This window comes from Podarcis erhardii (genome assembly GCF_964252035.2).
Source record: "Podarcis erhardii genome assembly, chromosome: 14".
Lineage (NCBI taxonomy): Eukaryota > Metazoa > Chordata > Lepidosauria > Squamata > Lacertidae > Podarcis > Podarcis erhardii.
This window is the reverse complement of record NC_138503.1, coordinates 49727263-49746437: the sequence shown is the minus strand read 5'-3', so window position 1 is coordinate 49746437 and position 19175 is coordinate 49727263. Positions and strand designations below refer to the sequence as shown.

At 41.8% G+C, this 19175-nt stretch overlaps 1 protein-coding gene across 2 annotated transcripts in view; it reads left to right on the top strand.

The window, feature by feature from the left end:
* Positions 1–213: 213 nt before the first annotated feature.
* The window catches only part of CHLSN (cholesin), a 150000-nt gene continuing 131038 nt past the window's right edge, over positions 214–19175 (top strand). The window contains exons 1-2 of one of the 2 annotated variants that reach the window (XM_081840113.1): positions 214–368; positions 4274–4433. In XM_081840113.1, the coding sequence (XP_081696239.1) occupies positions 4275–4433 (159 nt within the window). In that variant the 5' untranslated portion in view covers positions 214–368; position 4274. The remainder of the gene's footprint in view (positions 369–4273; positions 4434–19175) is intronic. The other variant, XM_081840114.1, reaches the window with a different exon arrangement.

Below are 19175 nucleotides of genomic sequence, written 5' to 3'. Positions count from 1 at the left end.
TGGACGAGGCGGCGGGGTAACGGGTGGGGCGGGACGAAAAAAGAGCGACGGCCTTTGAGCCCAATAGGAAGGGAGAAACCCAGGGCTCGCGCCCTCCTCACGTGCTTGCTCCAAGCCCCGCCCCGCCCCGCCTCCCCCCCTCCCCAGGGCGCGAGGGAGACGGAGAGGAGGGGGAGGGCCTGGGTTCCGTATACATTAGATTTTGATTAGCTCCGCTGCTTGATTGAAACGCGGGGAGTCCAATGCGAGCGAGCGCGTGGCCTCCGGGCACCCAATGGGAGCGGCGGGGCGGTGTGAGGCGCTGGGTTGAAAGGTGCGCGAGGAAGCGCGTGAGCGGCCGCAGCTGAGGAGGCGGGCTTGAGAGTGAGGTGGGTGGCGGGAGAGGGAGGCGGCCGCCTCTGAGGGGACCGGGGCGGGGGCGGGTGTCGCCGTTTAGGGTTCCTGTGGGGAAGAGGAAGGTCCCTCCCCCACCCCGACCAGAAGGGCGCCGGCGAGGGGGGGGCGCGCAACACGTGCCCGTGCGAGGGAAAGACTCTTCCCCCGCGCTGCCCTGCTCCCTTTTCTCACGAGCGCCTTCATTCCCCTCACAACAGACCTGTGAGGTAGGCCAGGCTGAGAAAGAGAGGGGCTGGCCGCCGACTCTCAACCCCCCCCCCCAGTTTAGCCTCACAACAGACGTGACATAGGTAGGCCAGACTGAGGGGAAAAACACACATTAAAAACGTTCACTGTACAGTTTTGCGTGAATTACATTTAGGTATTGCCCTTGCCCAGACAGGTGGCGCTGTGGGTTAAACCACAGAGCCTAGGACTTGCTGATCAGAAGGTTGGCGGTTCGAATCCCTGCAACGGGGTGAGCTCCCGCTGCTCAGTCCCTGCTCCTGCCAACCTAGCAGTTCGAAAGCATGTCAAAGTGCAAGTAGATAAATAGGTACCACTCTGGCGGGAAGGTAAACGGTGTTTCCGTGTGCTGCTCTGGTTTGCCAGAAGCGGCTTAGTCATGCTGGCCACATGACCCGGAAGCTGTATGCCGGCTCCCTTGGCCAGTAAAGCAAGATGAGCACCGCAACCCCAGAGTCGGCCATGACTTGACCTAATGGTCAGGGGTCCCTTTACCTTTAAGGAAAAGCAGGACATTCTGGGATCAAATCAGAAACAGGGACGGTTTCTGTAAATCTGAGAGTCTCCCTGGAAAATAGGGACACTTGGAGGGTCTGAACTTGACCCACTGGGTCTGGCTGATTCCCTCTGGAGAGGCACCCTCGCTTGGTGGCAATCCCCGCGACGGGGTGAGCTCCCGTTGTTCGGTCCCTGCTCCTGCCAACCTAGCAGTTCGAAAGCACGTCAAAGTGCAAGTAGATAAATAGGTACCACTCCGTCGGGAAGGTAAATTGCATTTCCGTGCACTGCTCTGGTTCGCCAGAAGTGGCTTAGTCATGCTGGCCACATGACACAGAAGCTGTACGCCGGCTCCCTTGGCCAGTAAAGCGAGATGAGCGCCGCAATCCCAGAGTCGGTCACGACTGGACCTAATGGTCAGGGGTCCCTTTACCTTTACCTATTGCCCTTGCCAACATCTGACAAAGCTGTTTTTCACCCGTGAAAGGTTATATTGTAATAAATTTATTGTAAACTCTCACTTTTTCTTACCACAGGGTAATGTAGATGCTCCTCTTGAGGTGGTTACTCAGGCCACCTGAGGAGTACCGAGGCCTTGCAGAGGTTAAGACCTATTTAACTGTAAACATTTCTATACGGCCGCCAAAAGAAAAAAAGAATAAGGGTGGCAAACAAAATAATCACTTAAATTACATCACTAGCAGCAAAGTTTATAAGTCAATCATCAAATTAATATGCAGTCAACTTTACTGGATCACACAGTGAACAGTGAACGCCTGAGAGAACAAACGTGTTTTAAGCTGGTGTTTAAAATCCAGTACTTTTAAGTGCCTGTTTAAATACTTGCTGAACGTGAAAAACAAAAGAGGTACCCCATGTTCTCTTAGTTTGGTACATTAACCATGGTACACATAACACCTGCCAACTCAGGGTAGCCATAGGTACATATGGTGACATAGATCCTAATCCATGAAAGCTTAAACTACAATAAATCTGTTAGTCTTTGTGGAGTAGTCTATGTGGCATTCTCCAGATGTGAACTGCCACTCTCATCCCCAGCCATCATAGTCAGTGGTCAGGTATGATGTGAGTTGTCCAGAATATCTAGAGATCAGGTTGGCTGAACCTGTTTTTAGGTGTCCAAAATAATGTTTTCCAGATGTAGCCTGTACTTGATGCATCAGAAACAAAAGAATCTTATGTCACCTTGAAAGACTGCTGTAAGCTTTCACAGACTAGAGTCCATCAAATGTTGCAGATTGAGACAGCTAATCTTCTGGAGGATCTAATGTATGCACATCCCTACTTTAGAAGGAGGGGGTGCTATGTAACATTTCACAGAAGAAAATAGAAACACCTCGAGGAGCAGCTATGTTAAAATGGCCACAACAAAAACAATGGGACAGCCTTGTGTCTCAAAGATTACATGTTCTATTCTGCCTCTCTGTGTCAGAAATTATTTGCTTTTTAATTAATGCTGTATCCGACAAGAGATATGACTTTTCATGAGGTGGATTATATTTCCAATGAAGGTTGGAGCCTATTGTCTGCAAAAGTGACTGATCACAGTATCCGTTATAGTCAAAAGCAGATAGGGCATTTCCTTGAAATGTTCTAGGTTGTTTCTAGAATTAAGTAGGATACCTTTTGATTTAAAACACCTGTTACTGCTAGGCCGCATATAGGTTTCTAGGATTTATGTACAGTACACTTTTGCAAGAGGCTTGAAATTAATTCAGGCAGAGGATATTTCGTCTAAAACCCAAATGTCTATATATTTGTTCACATTATCTAGTGTAGTATGCTGTCTTCAGAGTACTACTCTCTGCCATCTGTTCTTGTGGAGCAAAGGAACAACAAACTAATCTAGATGCCTCTAGCAATTGCACTGTATACCATATTATAGGGGAAATTAATCCCCAGCTCACTCTTAATTTGCCTGGAGGACAATTAATTCCTGTTTTCAAATGCGGCGATTAATCAGTTGTATGGAAGTAAAGTCTGTCCACCAAATCTTTCCAAGAGAATTTTTAATAGCTCTCTTATGCAATCCTACCCCCATTAGAGTTGCCAGATTAATTACAGAACTAGGCTTTTGTAGTTACATTAAGGGGGGGGGGGAAGATGGGGGGAACCTAGAAAACAGGGAGTTTGGTACCCTGTTGTATTTTTAGCTAGGAACCAACTCTTCCCTTTTTTCTTGTGGTTCCTGTAGGACTGTGAAAAAGTGAACATATTTGTATGTTGAAAATTGCAACTGTGGACGCAGCGTGGCCATATATTGAGTGATACAGGCTGAGAGAACCAGTATATATTTTTTCTGGAGTTAAATATAATATTCATACAACGTGATAGTATATTTAGCTCATGCAGATAGAAGAATGCAGTTCAGGTAGTAATTTGGTAATCCATGTACTTAACTATGTAATGCACTTATTAATAGTTGAGATTATGTATAACAAAACAAAACAAAAATTTACATTTATTTACTTAACAGTAGTTTTTATACTAAAAGATGACTTGCCCACCACTACCAAGTTGCAGGGGAGTGTTAGTTGTGTTCTATCATACTCGCTTGATGCTCGGATAATGCTAATGACCAGTCTGAGCTGAGTACTTGGCCTAGGCCCTAGAACAGGCATAGGCAACCTTGGGCCGCCAGATGTTTTGGGACTACAACTCCCAAGATCCCTAGCTAACAGGACTAGTGGCCAGGGATGATGAGAATTGTAGTCCGAAAACATCTGGTGGGCCGAGGTTGCCTATGCCTGCCCTGGAAGAACCCAGCTCAACACACAGGGCTTCCATGATGCAGCCTCAAGGGTTCCACATCAGATGAGACAATGGAGAAAGAGTTCCCCTAAACCAGCCTTTCTCAATCTGTGGGTCCCTGGATGTTATTGAACTACAACTCCCATCACCCCTAGCTAGCAAGGCCAGAGCTCAGGGATGATGGGAGTTATAGTCCAACAGCATCAGGGGAAACGCAGGACACTTTAAAACTACTTGCTTTCAGGACAGGAGCTTTGTGAAAAACATTTGTATGTCTTGCTAAATTTTCAAGAAATAAAGCCTTGATGGTGGTTCTTATGTACAATGAAATGACACATAGATTCTTTTTTTTAAAAAAGTGCACATTTCAATTGTTTGTTAGAATGGCAAAGAAAAGAAAAGCTGCCGACATGAAGTCAGAAAAGAAAAAGGAAGAAATGAAGCATCACTTGGCAGAAAAGAAAAAGGAAAAAATGAAGCATCTCATATCAGAAAAGGAGCAACAGGTCGATGAACCTAAGTTGAAAAAACAGAATCTGGAGGTGAGTGAACAAGTATGAGTTTGTTGAACTTGCATATTTTCGTATTTGCAGGAGAAGATGCACATCTTGACACTGGAAAATATTTGCAAAATGATAACTTTATTGGGATAAGTGCCATGCAAAGCATGTTATCAGTTCTGGAAATAAATGTTTTCTTGTTGTGATGCACTGAAAGAATAAAAGTAGGCAAGGAAAGAAAACCAACTAGCTTTAAAAATCTTATATCTTGACCTCAAGCATGTACCTAGGAGCCTACAAAATGTGCGCACACAGTTCTGTAGTTAGGTAGTAACTACTATCAAGCCAAATTTCTAAATATATTGTGATACTTCATCCTCACAGATGCAAATATGTGTAGGGGCAAAAATATATAGACACTGTTGTGTAAAAATGCACATGTGCAGGATTTGCATCAACACACAGATTCTGAGTTGAGGGTGCATATAGTAAAATATACATGCAGGCAATGTTACTTAAGTTCTACAGTATGTATGTCCACATTTCTCATAAGTGTAAATAAAATGTTACATGTGGCATGCTTGAAATCTGAGGGAAGTTGGGAGTCTGTTGCCATTTGCTGTCCAGACACTATTGGAACAGCTCACACTTGAAGAAAATGGGTGGAAGATGGCTGACTCTCCTCAAGTGTTTTCTGCACTGTCTATAATAAAGTTATTTATATTCACCTTTTCGGCTACAAATTTTGCTGGTTTTGTTCACTAAGTAATTTGGTGATGTCTCAGAAAGGAAAAGTGGAAGGAATACTCTTACCACACATCAGATGGTATAGTGCACATCTGTTTACCTAAAATAAAATATGTATGCATTAAAAACGTAAGATGTGAAGCAGCCCTAAGATGCTGCCCTTTGTTCCACAATCTGTCCCTTGTTATCAGGACCTGTCTACCCATCCCAATGTTCCTGCTGAGACAAGAGGAAATTCTTAATATACCCCCTACTTCCCAGCTCTGTAGGCTGTGTCATTTGCTAAACAGAAGAGGCCAAGAGGTTGCTTGATATTGGCATGTTGTTTACAGCAAGGTTATATGCTGTGTAGTGGTAGCAGTTTTGAAAAGTGCCAGTATATTACAACTAGAGTATAAGATTAGTTAGAGAGAATGGTAGTTATATAGCTGAAATTCTTGGTTGTCATTGAGGAAACGAGTTTCTATAAATGGTTTCTATAAATGATGTTTTTGATTGATTGGCAAAAAGTCAACATTACTATTTAATATTAAAGTTGGGAAATGCATTCCTATATGGTTCATTTTTGATGGGGAAAGATGTTTCACTGATTCATTAGGTTGCTGCATATAGCTGTGATTTACACAGCTTTTCTGTCCTCACATTTCCAATCTCCAAAGTGTAAAATGCAAATTTCTAATTGATTTTGGTGCAGAGCTGTTTAAAAGCAAGCTGAAATATTTCGTAAGTGAAGAAGTTCAATATTATGTTGACCATACTTTTAATGAAATTTGTTCCAACAAAAATTTTGCTCAAATAAGACTAGTACATTTGCCTGTAAGACATGTTGACCTTTCAGAGCAATCTTTCTTTATTGATTTTTCATCTATTCATTTCCTTCCTTTTACATTAAATAGCAACAAGCAACTTAAGTACTTTGCTAAGCATTAGTATGAATGGCTTTAGAGGCCACATTGGGCTGAGGTAAATAATGATCCCGATCTTGTAACAATGCTTAAGAGATAAGGAGTTGGTTGTGGGGCCATGTGTTCCCTTCCGCCTTGAGCACAATTTCTCCTGCCTTTTCCTTGCTAGCCTGAACTGTGATTGTTACATCAGCACTGCCACTGACTAGTTGAAAGCAAGTTAACCAAAGTTTGCTAATCAGTTGCAAATTCTGACTAAAAGGTAACCTTAGCTGCTAATAACAAGAGTTAAAATATGTCTGTTATAGGTAGTTGGAGAGGGGGTGCTTGTATACCTTCACACAAAACTAATATTTCATGCAATTGTAGAGAAATATCAGCCATGTCTCATTTTTAAAAAGCATAGTAAGAGGCACTTAAGTGTTGTGGTAGGAGTTATAATTGCTGCCAGTCTCATCCCTTATTGAGTCAGATTACAGAAAAAAAAATTGATGGTTGACTGCAGCTTGTTATTAAAAGGTTTGCATTATTTTTCATCAACAGAAGTTGATCTACCAAATATAATTGCATTGCATAAAGATGTGTCTTGATTTGCAGCACCAGCATGGCAGTTGCTTTCATAAAAAGTTGTCCATTTGTGGAGTTATAATTACTTCTTTTATCTCTAAACCTGAATTCTAATGGGAGCCTTGTCAGATACAAGCAGCTGGAGGCTTTGGCTACAACCATAACCTGGAGAATTTGTGTTATGTTCATATTGTTTGACCTTTACACAGACCCTGATGCCATTGATTATGATAAATGTTTGTGGGATTTGGCCATATTTGTGTTACTACTGCTTGGCAGGGTTGAGGGGCGTTGATGGCTAATAGCTCATCACCTCTGTAAGACTTCCCCAGAGGAGTCATAGAATCATAGAATCATAGAGTTGGAAGAGACTACAAGGGCCATCGAGTCCAACCCCCTGCCAAGCAGGAAACACCACCAGAGCACTCCTGACATATGGTTGTCAAGCCTCTGCTTAAAGACCTCCAAAGAAGGAGACTCCACCACACTCCTTGGCAGCAAATTCCACTGTCAAACAGCTCTTACTGTCAGGAAGTTCTTCCTAATGTTTAGGTGGAATCTTCTTTCTTGTAGTTTGGATCCATTGCTCCGTGTCCGCTTCTCTGGAGCAGCAGAAAACAACCTTTCTCCCTCCTCTATGTGACATCCTTTTATATATTTGAACATGGCTATCATATCACCCCTTAACCTCCTCTTCTCCAGGCTAAACATGCCCAGCTCCCTTAGCCGTTCCTCATAAGGCATCGTTTCCAGGCCTTTGACCATTTTGGTTGCCCTCCTCTGGACACGTTCCAGTTTGTCGGTGTCCTTCTTGAACTGTGGTGCCCAGAACTGGACACAGTACTCCAGGTGAGGTCTGACCAGAGCAGAATACAGTGGCACTATTACTTCCCTTGATCTAGATGCTATACTCCTATTGATGCAGCCCAGAATTGCATTGGCTTTTTTAGCTGCCGCTTCACACTGTTGGCTCACAAGGCTCCATTTTTGTCCCCCTCTCTGAGATCTAGCAACACTTGTTTGTTTCTCTCTCCTAACAGAGAAGAAATGATGATAAGCCTTCCCACAAACCAGCAAACTATTCCATCTTCACCAGTATCTTTCCACTTAGAGCTCAGCTAATTATGCAGAGCCTGCTAATAATCCATCAGGAACCCCCCCCCACACACACACAGCTGGACATTCAGAGATCCAGTGGCAAAGCAAAGAAAGAACAAAGAACCCCATGAAAGCGGGAGCAAAGGATATTTTTGTAGAAAGTATTCACTATTCATTTTTTAAAATGTTTTAATTGCTACGACACTGTTCAGGAGAGGCCTACATAATGGGGGATCTGGGCATGGGCGTGCTGCTCAGGTGGCGAGATCAGCTACATCTGTCTTTATTCCAGTCATTGATGTGAAGCTTTTTTTCTCTTTTTAATATAAAAAAAGACAGCTTCCGAAAATGAAATTTCAAGAAAGAATATGGATGGGTGGGGCTCTTCCCCCCTTTGTGTCACTTGAAAACAAAAACAAAACAAAGAACTGGAAAGCTCTTCTTTCCCCCCCCCTCACACTCGCCCCCCCGCTGGTGAAAAAAAGAGGGGGAAGAGTTTTTATTTTTATTTTCTGGTGGTGTTTATCTTTGTTGGTTCCCTCTAGATAGCTTCCCTCATGTAAAAAAGGAAGGGTTATTTTTCTTATTTAAAGGAGACTATCATTTTTCTTGCTTGCGCTCCCTCCCTCCCGTTATAAAAAGGGAGAGATTGGTGGAATGAGGACTTGCCGGAGGGGGGGGGGGATGAAGGTGAGAAGGTTTAGCTGGCTGCCTTATGCTGAAATGGGAGGTTGGGTATTATGTGAGAATGATGGGGAGGGTGTTTTTCTGGTAAGCAGTGAAAGCAAAGGCGTTTCTACTCACAAGCAAGCCCTACTGAATTCAATGGGGCTTACTCCCAGGAAAGCAGAAGTAAGTTTAGTTTAACTCAATGGGGCTTATGCATGCACAGATTCCACTTAGACCTCTGAGTGGTGAAGCAGATGCAGCTTGACTAGTAAATCACTTAAACTACTCTTAAATTAGTTGAAAATATATTACAGTGGTACCATGGTCCTCGGAACGGCTTGGCTCCTGAACAAATTGGCTCCTGAATGCCTCAAACCTGGAAGTAAGTGTTCCGGTTTGCGAACGTTTTTCGGAAGCCGAATGTCCGACGTGGCTTCCGCTTGAGTGCAGGTAGCTCCTGCAGCCAGTCAGAAGCCACACCTTGTTTTTCGAATGGTTTCGGAATTCGAATGGACTCCCGGAATGGATTAAGTTCAAGAACCAAGGTACCACTGTACATAGAAGTTTATTTAGTATGTTTTTAAAAAATCTACTACTTCTTTACATTTTAAGGCCCTCCACCGCCGCAGGAAGCCTCGTCAAGGCCCTTGGCTGCTGCAGGGAAGCGTGACTGCAGATATATCTCGTGATATATTGAGATAGCGTGATATTTTGCTGGAGTTATATCACCATAGAGATATATCATGAAAATCAGATATTGCCCAGATATTGCTCTGTTAGGGTTGTATGTATAACTTGTGATCTAAGAACCCTAAGTGGCTTAGGTGTTGTATATCTCTGTGTCTTCTTAAAACCATTAAAATAGTTTGAGAGCATCCTGTTAACAGTGGCAGAAAAGTTTTATATGGTTTTGTTCTTCTTGTAACCATGTTATCCTTCTTTAATCTTGATAAAAAGGAAAACAAAAGGCAAATACTTCCAGTAGACATAATTTATATATTGCACTCATTCTATTCAATACCTGAAGTATTCTTACATTCTTCACTAAGATCAAGCATTTCTTTTTGTCCACCCACATCTTCCATGGATTGAATCCTCACCTGTTCGTTCAAATAAATGGAAGAAGCAGATGGGCGAAGCATTGGGGGAAAGAATGGGAATAGCTGGGGCTGCTTTATTGGTAATCTTTAAAGGAACTGAGTGAATATTTGGGTTGCAAACCACCACCTTTAGTAACCTGCTATTTATCGCATGTTAAATGGCTGTTTATAGGAGTAAATTCAACTTTCTTAAAACCCTGGAACCATTTGAACACCCTATATGAGGGAACCTGCTTTCTGTGAACAAGACTTAAGTTACTCATGGGGGAATCTGGATTAATTTGGTACATAAATTGGCAACACGTTTTTTTGTTGTTGCTTTGCTTTGCTATTAATGAAGTATTCTGTCATGACAGCAAATTGAAAATGTACAAAAATGTGTTTGAAATATTTGTATGCATAGATAAGAATGAATAATTTTGCATTCCTTTGAATATTTTTGTAATGGGCTGAACAAATTTCCCAGGAAAGCATATTCACAGCTGGGAAAACAGCTCCTACTTTGAAAATGGTTTTCCCAGGCAAAAAGCTTGCATCTCCAACTGTTTCTGGTATAAACACAATATTTTGTGTACTATTTAGCAGGGTTTCAAAAGGTTAAGAATTCTTCATCGGGCATTATCCAACAGAATGCAGCAGCATCTATATAAATGTTGTGCTGTAGTTTTGGTTTCTTTCTTCAAGCTCAGATCAAAGTATAGGGAGATGGGGTGAGAAATGTAGTTCCCTTTTTGTGCTAGACATGATAGTGTGTTCATTTTTTAAATCCATGGAAATCCGTCAGTTAAACATTGTCACTTTATATACATGTTTTTATTTATTTAAAACTACTATAGCCCACGTTTCTCTAGGGAGTGAAAGGTTCAAGATGGCTACAATAAAGATAAAAATACAGTGATGCAGTCAGTCAGAATTGAATTACTTAAATTCAAAGGCTATAGCTATATTCATTTTCCAGCTTAAGTGAGGTTTGCATCCAGAAAACAGCCCATTGTATTTTTGACATTGAGAGAAAAAGGCGTTTTGCTGCCAAGTTTTCAAATACATTTTATTGTAACTGGTGATTGAATGCTGCCTTTCAGACATTCGGTGGTTACTCTTGTGAATTATCTTACACTTTATTTACCATTACTATCTAAACCCTTAGCAGCAGCCATCGAGTATTGATATGTTGGGGTTTCTGGATGTCCAAGAAACAGCTATGAGCAAAACTTGTCAAGGTTCTTTCCATTTCTGCTCAGGGTCTGCGGCTCTCATCTACCTTAAATGATCATAGAGTTTAGTTTACAGTTTGAACAAGTAGTCTCATATAGGAAGGTATGTGAAATCTTTTGAATGTCTAAATATAAGACATGTGACATTTAACCAAAAGATTTATTTTAGGAAAGAAAAAGCAACCTAGAATTGGCATAAAAGTTGCATAAGGATATAAAACTGTTCCTTCAGTTGAACAGAAGTTCATTTTTAGAGCAGGACGGAGTGCTTACTTTTCTTAACAGATTTTAGGAGTCAGGAGGCTGAAAATCAAGATTCCTGCTTTTGGGAGCCAGGAAGCATGCTGGACTCTTCAGAGCCAAAAGCCCATAGAAACATTAATGGACAAAGGAGGAGCAAATAGCAGTCAATCTTGATAGGCACACCCAAAGTTAGCCTCAGACCAAGAAGTAGCTCTGGCTCTGCCTTATGCAGGAAATTACTGTACAGTCATACCTCGGGTTGAAGTAGCTTCATGTTAAGTATTTTTGGGTTACGCTCCACGGCGACCCGGAAGTAACGGAGTGTGTTACTTCCGGGTTTTGCCGCATGCGCAGACGCTCAAAATGACATCATGCACATGCGTGGAAGCGGCAACACACGCAGTCGTGTATTACCTTCTACTCAGGATGCGAATGGGGCTCCAGAATGGATCCCGTTCGCATCCAGAGGTACCACTGTATGGTGTAGTGGTAAATCCTTAAGTGCAGGCTGTGTTCATGACAGTCCCTATTGCCATGCCCTCCACAAGACTACAACAAAAGCAATATTTTATCCAGTGCAGACTTTCTTGCTTAGCCCCTCATCCCCTTACTTAACATCTAGCATGACCACTATTTTGCCTCAGGTTGGTTGGCCAGAATAAAAGAATTTTGGTTTTCTAAAAAATAAAAGTGGCAACTTAACCCTTACACATACTTGGCTTATTTGGTGCATTTCTCTCTGAAAAAAGCCTATTTATTTGGTTTGTAGAAGATTGGCAAATAAAGTCCCAGGAGATGACGTTATCATTCCTGCTCTATTTCATCACTGCTTATTACAAGACAGAGAAATTGACGGCTCTCTGCCTCCTGCCATGTTGGTCATTTGCTACCTTGTGTCACAGTGACACAAGACTGGAGAGCCAGTCCTGACATTTCGTTTTAGGGCAAAGGTTCCATGTCCTGTGCATATGAGGGTTCATGGCAGGAAGAGCTTAAACAACATCAAAGATTGGGAAGCCAGGCAGTCAGCTTTTCTCCTGCCCCAGGAGTGTCTTGCACAGATACTGAATTCAGTAAGGAAACTAAGGAGGCTCAAGGATGAAGTGCTATAGAAATTAGCAGGTTATTTATTTCTCTCAGTTGCTTACACATACAAAGTACTGAAGGGGTAAATCTATCTTTTTTATATTCCAACTCATGAGATTGGACTACATGACCCTTGGGGTCCCTTCCAACTCAGAGAATGGCAACCAAGATTTATTTATTATTATTTGTTTATTAAATTTATATACTGCCCTTCCCACATATGCATTTAAAAGGTTGTAGAATAATCAGCCAAAGCCTGGGAGAAGAATGTTTTTGCCTGGCGCCTAAAAATATATAATGAAGGCACCAGGCAAACCTTCCTGGGGAGAGCATTCCATAAATGGGGAGCCACTGCAGAAAAAGGCCTGTTCCCGCGTTGCTGGCCTCCAGACCTCACTTGGAGGAGGCATACGAGGAAGGGCCTCAGAGGATGAACAGAGTCCAGGACAGTTTATATGGGGAGAGGCTGTCCTTGAGGTACTGTGGTCCTGAGCCTTTTAAGGCTTTATCGGTCAAAACCAGCACTTTTAATTGGGTCTGGAAGCTAATTGGCAGCCAGTGCAGTTGGGCCAGGATCGGTGTAAAACGATCAAAAGTCTGGAAATCAAGCCTTGTGAGGAACAGTTGAAATAACTGGGTATGTTCAGCCTGGTAAAAAGGAGACTGAAATGAGATATAATAGCCATCTTTGCATATCTAATGGGCTGTCACATGGAGGATGGAGCAAGCTTTTTTCTTCTGCTAGGGAGGGTAGACCTGAACCAGTGGATTCAAATTACAAGAAATAAGATTCCAACTTAACATCAGGAAGAACTTTCTGACAGTAAGAGATGTTTAGCAGTGGAATTGACTTCTTCAGAAGGTGGTGGACTCGCCTTCCTTAGAGATTTTTAAGCAGAGGTTGGATGGCCATCAATCATGGATGCTTTAGTTGAGATTCCTGCATTGCAGAGGGTTGGACTAGATGATGCTCGTCTCCCTTCCAAGTATACAACTCTATGATCATAATAGCAGAAGTTCCACAAGGCCCACTCTCACATTCTTGGAATATCAGTCAATTTTTGATCAGTGACAATATTTGATTGGTCAGTTGATAAGCATGCCAACCCTAGCTGCTTTTAAATCTATTCCTACATTTCTTACAAGGGGAGATCCATTTTAAGAGGGGGAGAGAGATGAATGTATAAGGGATCTGGAAAGGAAAAAGCTATTTTTTACAGTCTTGATAATGAAAATCCTGTGAAATATGATAGCATCAAAAATAAATGTGACAGTGGTTTAAAAATCTGGGATTTTGAGAAGAAGCATTGTATTGGCACTCCTGAACTATGGTTCATATTATCATCCCAAATACTATAGAATTCACCAGAATTGCTTATAGTAAGTCAGAACAGCCCCCAAGAGCTAATAAGATGAAACTGTGCTGTCTCAGTTCTTCTGAACAAAACAGAGCTGGCAGCTTCCTCTGTTGCCATCTAGGATAGCTGGCTCAGCAGACTGATGTTTATTCTTAGCCTCTAGCATTGCTGTATCCCTAGGTGAGGAAAGGAGAAACTATAGTGAAGTGTGAAATAAAGGGTTGAGCTGTTTATCATGTATGTTTGATCCTTGTATTACTGTTTAAATGGGAACACATTTAGAATCAGTCTAAATTTAGATGAGTGGAGCGTATATATAGTTCAGGGACAGAGCATCTGCTTTGCATGGACATCGTCTTATGTTCAATTCTTTACATCTCTAGTTGAAGATTCCCAGGTATTAAACCATACTGGATAGCTGGGCCAATTGTTATATGTTCTTAATCCCAGGGCCAGTATCTTCCATGTTGAAATGCATCTGAGGTCATAAATGATATGATTGAAACTCTGCTGGCATTGTAACTTGAGAGCTCAGTCTTGCACCCATTTAGCATACCTGTGAAATGGAAACAATTTTTTAAAAAAATTATTTTGTTTCAACTACGGCAGACCAACACGGCTACCTACCTGTAACTGAAATGGAGAAATTGTTGCTTCATAGTTTATACTTGCTACACTGAAGACAAAGCTTGACCTATTATTACTCTCACAAATACTCTCACTATAGCAGGCAACAGAAGTTACCAGGTGATATTCAGTCAGTGGATGCATTGGAGAACATGTCAGCCTGACTGCAAAATTAATGCATACTTTTTACCTTCCAGTAAAAAGATGTTGTTTATCCACATTAGCAGAGGCCATTACCCTTTTATACAGATTTCATTGATTTGGCTGCAGGCTTTTAACACTCTGAGAGGTCACCTTAGATGCTATATAGAACATTGCCTCTGGCATCTATTGTTGACTGCTTATTGGCTCCACAAATAGTGCCCTTTGATTTTATTATAGATGGGGAAATTTCCTTAATTAGTTCTGCTTCAGAGTGAAAACCATATATTATCCTCATGGATAAGTGTTCAAAAACTAGCAGCTTCATTTAGCTGGTCTCTTGATATACATTCTGAATGTTTCTACTTCTGTGTTGCTTTCAAGTGGCATCAAATGTCATTGCATGCTTGTGTTGTTGCTTGAGTGCCAAAAGGCTGACTTTGAATGACATCCCACATACCAGACTTTCCACAACTTCAGGCATCTTTTTGCACAGAGACTTTCTCATGGGCTACTTCCTTTGCTGTTCTTCCAAGTTGCAGACGTAGCTTTGCTACCTCATTCACAACCATGTAGTATCTTTGCATTAGCAATAGCAGTTGTGTTGTGTATAAGTGAGTTTTTAATATTGTTGGAACTTAACTTGGTTTCACTATAAAATTATTGTGTTCTTGTTACCCTCTGTTGACCAACACGCTCTCTTCTGACGACTTTCAAGTGTTCCACAAACAGCTATAACTGTGGGTGGGAGAAGAGAGCATGCTGTTGTTTTAACTTTTACTCCTCATAATACTGGAAAGATTCCAGGCAAAATCAGCTAAATACATCATTTTTTCATCAACTGTACAGATGCTTATGACTTTCCCACAAAAATTCAAAGGTTGCCTTATACTTTATAAGAAAAGAAGCAGCAACGCTTAGCTTTCATATCTTGACCTGTTCTAATCTAGCTGGGGTCAGGTCTAGTTATTGGACTGAATAAGCCTTGGTTGCCCTGATAAATTACATTTCTGTCGGAAGATGGACAAACAATTGCAACCTTGTTATACTTTCTTGATCTGTCACCATCTTTTGATACCATTGACCTTCGTATCCTCCTGAACTGTCTGGCGCACTATTCTGGTCTTATTGTCATAGTTGGATTCAGTGAATAGAATTACGTAATGATCTCTTGACCCTCTGGCAGTTATGCTGTGGGGCACCACACCAGAAGGTACCATTTTGCCTCCAGTGCTATTTAACATCTACATGAAGCCGCTGGGAGTAGTCATTAAGGGATTTGGGTAGGTAATCCCTAATTTTATTTCTCTGTAACATCTGAATCAGCACCGTTGGTGAGTGCTTCCTGGGTCCAGATAATTGGTCAATTGCCTACTTTGGATGGGATTGTATTCTCTCTGAAGGAGCAGGTACAATTGTCTCAGGGTGCTTTTGGATCCATCTCTCCAGGTAACCTCGGTGGCTATAAGTGCCTTATAGCAGCTTCAGCTGGTAAGACAGCTATTATTGCCATTTCTGGATCAGGATAGCCTGGTCACTGTTGTCCATGCATTGGTAACTTCCACATTATTATATTTTTCATTTAAAAAGTTGTAACTAAAAAAATTTACAACTGTAATTTAAAACATACAGAAGGTTAAAATTGCAATAAAATAGACTAAAATGCAGTGAAACTTCTACAAAATTTCTAAGCATTTGGGTAGGCTTGTCTAAATAAGAATGTCTTCAGCAGGTCTCAAAGACTGCAACGCACTCCCTGTGGAGCTGTCCTGGAGATTGACCCAGAAGCTGCAGCTAGGGCAAAATGCAACTGCTCAGTGGCTCTCTGGGGCAGCAGATCTGCATCATATTATGCCCTTGCTGAAATAATTGCACTGGTTGCCACTTAGGTCCCAAGCCAAGTTCAAGGTGCTGGCATTGGTGTTCAAAGTTTGCTTGAGACATGACAAGGATACTGTTTCATTGCTTATATATACATCATATCACTGCATTATTTAGATGAGGGCAACCTACAGGTACCATATTATTAGGAGGTCCTTTCTGAACCATATTGCAACCAAGTCTTTTAAGTGTGACAGCACCTACTTTTTGGAACTCCTTCATGTTTCATATCAAACAGACACTGTCTTTAATGTATTTTCTGTGCCTGTTGAATACTTTCTTCTTTCCATAAGCCTACTAAGTGGACTCCCCCCCCATCCCAGTTCATTTCTGAATTCATTTGAAATTCTTTTAACTTTTTATTTATTGTAGTAAAGTAAAATTACTATGAGGTGCTTCATAGGAAGCAATTTATAACTAAAATAAATAATAGTAATAATAATATATCATTTTAGACCATTCTAATGCTTCACACCTTTTCAATATGCCTGCAAGGTAAGGCAACATTATTATTACTCATATGTATTGCAGTTTTAGGGTGCTGAAACTCAAAGGATTGACTTAAAGGATTGTGGCTCACCTGAGCCCACCTGGAAATTTCATGGCATGTTACAGGTTTACTCCTAGAAAATTCCTAGAGACATTTGGGTGGGAGTCTTCTTTGTTCAAGTTAGTCTACTAGCCCTGCTGCAGAACTGATTGTATGAACCTGCAAATTAGATAATGCATATATGTACATGTAAAAATATATCAGAAATGGTGATCTGGGAGGGATTGAGCCTATGCCTTTGCATTTTTTACACATGTATCTTCTACTTAGAAATTCATTTGTACCCACAAAAATATAACAAAGGGTCTGTAAATTAGGCAACAAATATTTATTTATTGATTGATTTTAAATTCTCACTAAGCTTTTAGTGCACCCTTAGTTTAAAGTCTTATTGGGAACAACGAAAAGCTTCATAAACTTTTTAAAAAAGTATTGTTTGCTGTGGTCTTACTTGGGATCCTCATTCAGATTGTTGGCACTTGTCTGTCTCAAGAGACAATGGAGTATGCCTCTGGGGGTGAAGACTAACTGCTGCATTAGCAGCACTGAAGTGATGTCACTGTAGCATAAGCCTGTGCTGTGTGTATGAAGCTCTTAGGGCTGCCCAGAAAACAAGACCCCACTCTCAGCCTTGCTGATGTGCTCCAAAGGAAAGGAAAGCAATACATTTGACACCAGCCAGGCTGCTGGGAGTTGCTGGAAGGTGGCGTACAATGTGCCATCCAGCCGTCTTAGGGATTCCACTTTGTGTAGAGTCTACTCCTTAGCCTTTTCTCCCCCCAAAGATATCCTGCAAGGCAGCAGAGGTTTAGGATCAGAGTTTTCCTTCTCCCAGATGGGAGATTGACAAGCCCCATCTGCCCCTCACTTGCCTCTACAGCATGTGTAGAAATCGCCTTCTTTGCCATTAGACTCAGTATTGGTCTCATCTGCTCAATCCGCCAGAGCCTGTCTTCACATACAGGGGAAGTCCTGGAGTGTTTGAGACCCATCAGCTACCCTCACCTGGTTTAGCTGGCCATTCGAAGCCATTGCCAGGTTGTCACTGCTGTTGCATGCTGACAGCATCTAGGAGCCACAGGTGAGAGCTGATTGCAGGATGGGGACCAAAGGTGGAGAAACTACTCCAGAAGGAGCACAATGTGTTCTGTACCAGAGGTATTACCCTCTCCTAACACTCCCTACACCCCATAGTAGTCATCCAGTTTACATACAGTTTGCATGTGAGACTTTGGGGGGACCACACCTGCTGCTGATATGCAGCTCCTGGACCTCAACATGTTAGTCTCCTTTAATTACTGGCTCCATGGGAAGCTTTATAAATTTAGATTTAAAAAAAAATAATGAAACTACATCTTGGAAATTTGTAGTGAAACTTTTTGCTTTTTTGTTAGCTATGTGCCGCAGCCCTAGTCAAGATCTAAGTCTTCCTGTCCTGCAGCAGGCAGAGCATGTCTTCTGTGAGATCTGTGTGGAGGTCATAATATAGCACAGTTCTGGAGGGTACAGAGCACTTCATAGAGTATATATCCTAGAAGGGATTGAAAGTCAGTCACATGGGAAAGATAATCTTTTGAAGCTCTGAAATGCAATCAGATTTTAGTTCCATGCCTAGCCTGTAATCAAGGGTATGATCAGCAGAACAGACAGACCCCATCCAATAATAGGAACATTACCTAGTTTAGTGCAGCATCTCTGTGATTATCTTAACATTGCTTGAAAAGGAACTAGTGCATGCTAAACCTGGATGTACAAGAATGTTGTTTTTCTACACTCCAAAGTAGCTCTCCAATACTTTCTCCATGTTGCTTTCCAAAGCTCTCAAGACCTTGCAGCTTGTTAGTGACAAGCATGAAGAGGTTGAAGTCTAGGGAGCTAAGCCCAAAGGAGGCAGTCAAGGGTCAGCCAAGGTCCACTTTTCCCTTAAACTCAAATTTTTTTTCCCGTAGAGTGGTCAAAAGGGAGTGATTCAAGTCCAGTAAGAAGCAAACTTTTCTCCATCCTGGCAGGAAATGATGAAATCATCATAATATGCAAATTGTCTTTACAAATAGATGTTAATATCCATATAGGAAAAGGTCTCTCTGATTCTGACTGTCCAGTCTCTGAGCCAGTTTAGATGATAGCCCTCCTTGTTCATGTGTACCTCCTCCCCTCCTTGCATATAGAGTGCAATTTCTAAATTTGACAGTGCCTTATTTATTGGCAGTGCCATCTTTCCGTGATACCATGATGAAAGATTTTAACTAAGAGAATTAGGGAGAATCTGCAGTAAATTGCAATTCATGAGATATATTCTATATTACCAATGGCACGGGTGGCGCTTTGGGTTAAACCACAGAGCCTAGGACTTGCTGATCAGAAGGTCGGCGGTTCGAATCCCTACGACGGAGTGAGCTCCCGTTGCTCAGTCCCTGCTCCTGCCCACCTAGCAGTTCGAAAGCACATCAAAGTGCAAGTAGATAAATAGGTACCACTCCGGTGGGAAGGTAAATGCCGTTTCCATGTGCTGCTCTGGTTTGCCAGAAGCGGCTTAGTCATGCTGGCCACATGACCCGGAAGCTGTACACTGGCTCCCTCGGCCAGTAAAGCGAGATG